Below are 5,527 nucleotides of genomic sequence, written 5' to 3'. Positions count from 1 at the left end.
ATGGGTATTAAGAGGCCAAATTTAATTTCAAACAAGATCTTTGCTAAAACATCAACATTTTTCACTGTTAATTTCTCTCATCATAGGGTCCTGAAACAGCACTACCAACATATCTTGGCTTTGGAATTTGCTTTAAAGGAGATAAATGACAATACCAAATTCTTACCTAACATCACCCTGGGCTTCCATATTTATAATAACGATTTTAGTGCCAGTGTAATTTATCTTGCTTCCATGGAGCTTCTGTCCACAAAAGACAAATTCCTCCCAAATTACAAATGTGATGCCCAAAATAATCTGGTAGCAGTTATTGGGGGACCTAACTCTGATGTCAGTCTCAACATGGCAACCATTCTCTGCATGTACAAGATCCCACAGGTAGGCAGTGTGGATAGACCTTAAGGATTTAAGAAGGGAGAATCTCTTCTATCAAATGTGAAGTATTTTTGTGGCCAAGTTATGGAAAAAAGTGAACAAAATAGAGAGAAATCTAAGGACTTAACTTAAATAGAAACTCCTCCTTCCAGGAAAGAATGTATTAATTCCATTTTGACTTGTCAATTCCTTCCTTCATGAAGATAGATTATGTCATGTGAACAGGAGCAGCTTTTTATGATTTGCTAGCCACATTCTTGTAAATAAATTCAGGCAACTGGGAGGGGGGCAGGAGGAAGACTTGCTTTATACAAGACAATGCTAAAATTTGGTGCATTGGTTTCATGCCATTTGAAACAGAAATACATGATAATTGAATTGTGAACAATAAAACAAGAAATAAAAATAGAAGAGAGAATTTAGATTTTAATTAGATGATCCATCAGCGACCTGTATGTACAAACACCCATACTTGTTTTATTTTGGAAATATCTTTTCCGGTGTTCCCTTTTTATTAAGCTGACATATGGCTCTGCTCTGATGATGGAGAACCAGACCCAAGGAGTTTTTTTCCAGCAGATGTTCCCAAGTGTGGCCCTCCAATATGAGGGTATTCTGAAGTTATTGCTGTATTTCAAATGGCGATGGGTTGGAGTGGTTTATCTGAATGATGTTAATGGAGAGAGATTCATACAGGAAATGCTTCCCATGTTCTCCAAGAGTGGTATCTGCTTTGACATCATACAAAGATTCCCACAGCTAACTTTTTCTGTATTTGCTGATCAAATGGTGAAGGAGGGCTTTGAAACATTCCTGGGTATCATGAAAAGCACTGCAAATGTATTGATTGTACATGGTGAAATCCAGACCATCATTATTTTGAGAATGGTACTTCACTTCCCAAAATTTGAGAATATACCAATGGTAACAAAGGTCTGGATTATGACAGCTCAAATGGACTTCACATCACTTCCCTTTCAAAATGATTGGAATTTAGACTTCATGCATGGTGCTCTATCACTGGCAATGCACAGAAAGGAATTGTTTGGCTTCCAGAACTTTGTTCACGCCAGAAATCCTAAAGGGACAGGAGAAGATGGTTTCATCAAAGCTTTTTGGGAACAAGCTTTTAACTGTGTATTTGCTATTTCTCTGGTAGATCAAGAGGAGAGCAAAATCTGCACTGGGGAAGAAGAACTAGACTCTCTTCCTGTAACTGTTTTTGAAACACATCTGGCCGCTCACAGCTACAGCATCTATAATGCTGTCTATGCTGTAGCTCACGCTCTGCATGACGTGCATTCAACCATGTCCTTGCACAGAGCAAGAGCACAGGGAGGAATATGGAAACTGCTGAATCAGTCACTCTGGCAGGTAATGGTATTCCAAGCTGAAATATATATGCCTGTTCACCACATCTGTAAGAGTGGAAATCTAGGTTATATACTGTCTTTTTAGATACTGTATATTAGTATTTCTTTAACCTAGATAAAGCTTCTGGGAGATAAGAGAGAGGGAGAGAGAAAGAGAGAGGGAGAGAGAATCTCAGATGTGAAAGTTTGCTGCATTAGCTCTTTTTGAATATCACATTCATATTTTTTCATTCTTTCTGATTTCAGTTCCACCGCTATCTGAGAAGCGTTTCATTTAACAACTCTGCTGGTGAAAAGCTTTCTTTTGATGAAAATGGTTCAATAATAGCAGGATTTGACATTTTAAATTGGGTCACTTTCCCAAACCAATCCTTTCGGAGAGTAAGAGTTGGCAAAATAGAGCCCCCGGCTTTTTCGTTAAGAATGTTAAACATTCATGGAGATAATATTGAATGGCCAAGTAGATTCAACCAGGTACGAACTGAACTCAGTTTGTGAAATTGGGATTTTCTGATGTTGAAAAAAGTGCAGGCTATTCAGCCCCTGAAGTAACTGATCTGTCATTGGATAATTCTTTGAATTTATCTCACTTTATCTCACTTATTCCCTCTAGATATTTCAGAATTCTACTTCCATTCATTCTAGCCTCCCAATGTAAAGACATCATTGTTTGACTTGTGGTCCAAATCATCTCTAGGGCCACATCCCTGGGTGACTTCTCTTATTTTAGCCAAGTTTGCACCACATTAGCTGGGAATGCATGATATGTGAATCCCTCAAGCTATAGTTTATGAAACACAGTGGCAAAAAATAAACCAATCACATTATGCCAGCTACTAGTCTGTCTTCTGTACCTATCATACAGGGAAAAGCAAAACAAAATTAAAAACCAGACCTAATAGCTATGAAAAACTATAATGTAAAACAACTGAATAGAAATAACTTAAGGTAGTGGGCATGGTTGCCAAAGCTTACATCATATTTGTTAAAGAGTGAAACTGCTATATATCAGTCCCCAAATGCTCTTGAAAAGTGATGCTAGTATGCCATTTCTTAGCTTATTTCATAAAGTAACTTTCAAAAATTTTAACTCACTTACCCTTTTCAGGCATGGCCCCTTTCTCTCTGTAACAACAAATGTCATGGAGGCACCAGTAAGACAAAGATAGAAGGGAAGCCAAACTGTTGCTACAGTTGCCTTCCATGCCCTGAAGGGAAAATGTCAAACCAGACAGGTAAGAGATACGATACAGAGAGGTTTTCAAAATATTGGCTGTGATCTTGAATCCCACAAGATCATTCAAAATTTGGGGGTGATTGCTGGATTAGAGAAGGGAAAAAAAAAAAGGTCCATGGGCTCATCTCTGTGTTCTTGAGTATAGCTTACTTGGTATCTTATTTGACAGAGACAGAATATATAGGGATACAGTCAAGGGCAAGAAGGAGGTAACTTCTGTGATACGCCTGAGTCCACTTTTATCTCTCTCTTCTACCAAGATGCATTTTCTTTCACAATGTCTAACTGAAGTAGTACATAAATCTACAAAATTTCAGTAGAAATCTACATACATTTCTAAATCATCCCAGAGATATCTTGCTAATGCTTTCTTTTCCAGATATGGATGACTGTATCCAGTGTCCAGAGGATAAATATTCAAACTATGGCCAAAATGCATGCCTTCCAAAAGATATAAGCTTCTTGTCTTATGAAGATTCGTTAGGGATCAGCTTGGCCATATTTGCTCTTTCCTTCTCTTGTGTTACAGCTTTGGTGCTTAGAATCTTCCTCAAGCACCAGGACACTCCCATCGTGAAGGCCAATAACTGGAACCTTACCTACACTCTCCTCATCTCTCTCTTCCTCTGCTTCCTTTGTACTTTGCTATTCATTGGGCAGCCTGAGAAGATACCATGCCTCTTCCGCCAAACAGCTTTTGGCATCATCTTTACAGTGGCAGTCTCTTGTGTACTAGCCAAAACCATCATTGTGGTTCTGTCCTTCATGGCCACCAAACCAGGATCCCAAATGAGAAAATGGGTGGGCAAAAGACTGGCAACCTCCATTGTTCTTTCTAGCTCCTTTATACAAGCCTCTATTTGTACTGTGTGGTTGGCAACCTCACCTCCATTCCCAGATTTTGATACTCACTCAGTAACTGAAAAAATTGTTCTGGAATGTAATGAAGGTTCTGCTATCATGTTTTATTGTGTATTGGGTTTTATAGGTATCTTGGTCATTATCTGTTTCACTCTTGCTTTCCTGGCCAGAAAGCTACCTGACGCTTTTAATGAAGCCAAGTTTATCACTTTCAGCATGTTGTTATTTTGCACTGTTTGGTTGTCCTTCATTCCAACCTACTTATGCACCAAGGGGAAATATATGGTAGCTGTGGAGATCTTCTCCATCTTGGCATCCAGTGCTGGTTTATTGATTTGTATCTTTTCCCCAAAATGCTATATAATTGTTTTCAGGCCTGAGATGAACAGCAGGGAATATCTAATCAGGAGAAAGAATTAAAGAATATCCCTTGTCCTGATGAAATTATCTATAATTTAATTTTATTTAATTTTAAGAGACTGGGTTTAGTCACAATAACATGTTCTATTTGCACAAACAGTATCTGATCAGAACTAACCATAGATGGAGTGGAACAATCACTTTTGTTTTTTGTATTTCTTCACTGGAATATAAATTTCATAGGAATAATGTTTAATTTTGGAATAAAACAAAACTATTGTAAAAATATTTGCAGATGTTCCTACTTTTGGAATTACATTACAAAGACCACTCTAACTGCTATAAATATCCATTGCACCATACAGACAAGGCTTCTTCATGGATATTGTACATTAGAAACATGACCATTTCTGCTGAATGAATTGCCATTCAAGTCAGAATCCAGGACTCATATCTTCTTGAATTTTGTTGTATGCTTTAATGAAAGATTTTGGAAAGCAGATGGTAATGCAGTTTGTTGGTGTTAATGATGCTGGTATTAGTGATGTTGCCTTCTATGGTATGCAAATGTCCTGTGGGTCAGTGGGCTACTCAGATACTTCTTCCAGCTTTCATGTTCAATAACATTTGACAAAGCTCCCTCTCCTGAATTCTTTGATGACATCATGTAAGGAATTATTGGTTTACTTATTTAAAAAGAAATAAAAATATAAAACACACTATTGAATAATATTCTTCAATAGGTTATTTTTATGTTGCATCCATTTTGGCAAATATATTCATTAAAATGTCTACTATGATCTCATTCTCCAATTTTTGCACATTGTACAGGATTCCTTTTAAACTTTAAGGAACATATCAAGGTGGGTACTATATGATTTACTTTCCATTTTAAGAAACATTTTATTGCTAAATCCTTTTTCCAGATTCTTTTTGTTCCCCAAAATTACATCTGCTTTGTCGTAAAATAGTTGCACATCCCATAGATTTCCCATTACACTCATGAACTGAACAGAGTGGTCCAAATGAGCTCAATGTTTATTTAAGAAGAAAGAGCGAGCACATTTTCTAAACTTTGAATGAAGTAGTTCAGGCTGTATAGTCAGATGTCTTGGAGAAAAAATTCATGGAATTAAATTGTGATTTGCCCTCATTCTTTGGTTGTAAAATGGTGTGTCAGTCAGAACTGATGTCTGTTCATTTGTTTTGTAAATTTGAGTTTATTAAATTAAAGTAAGACTAAATGGAATACTTCTGAAAGCTGCATATAGCCTACTCATACAACATCAGGATGCTCCATCCTAGCATATTCCACAACTCC

At 37.1% G+C, this 5,527-nt stretch overlaps 1 protein-coding gene across 1 annotated transcript; it reads left to right on the top strand.

Moving 5' to 3' along the window:
- LOC107326580 (vomeronasal type-2 receptor 26-like) lies at positions 1-4,266 on the top strand. The gene is made up of 5 exons (XM_088143931.1): positions 1-378; positions 895-1,749; positions 1,995-2,222; positions 2,857-2,983; positions 3,365-4,266. Exons 1-5 carry the CDS (start codon positions 1-3, stop codon positions 4,264-4,266), a joined length of 2,490 nt encoding a protein of 829 aa, XP_088000057.1.
- The last annotated feature ends 1,261 nt before the right edge of the window (positions 4,267-5,527 follow it).

The sequence above is a fragment of the Python bivittatus genome, unplaced genomic scaffold (genome assembly GCF_059951505.1).
Source record: "Python bivittatus isolate LINGU-HERP-01145 unplaced genomic scaffold, Pbiv_v1 ctg000430_np1212, whole genome shotgun sequence".
Classification (NCBI taxonomy): Eukaryota; Metazoa; Chordata; class Lepidosauria; order Squamata; family Pythonidae; genus Python; species Python bivittatus.
Note: the sequence above shows the minus strand (reverse complement) of the source record. Positions and strands in the feature narration are given on the sequence as shown.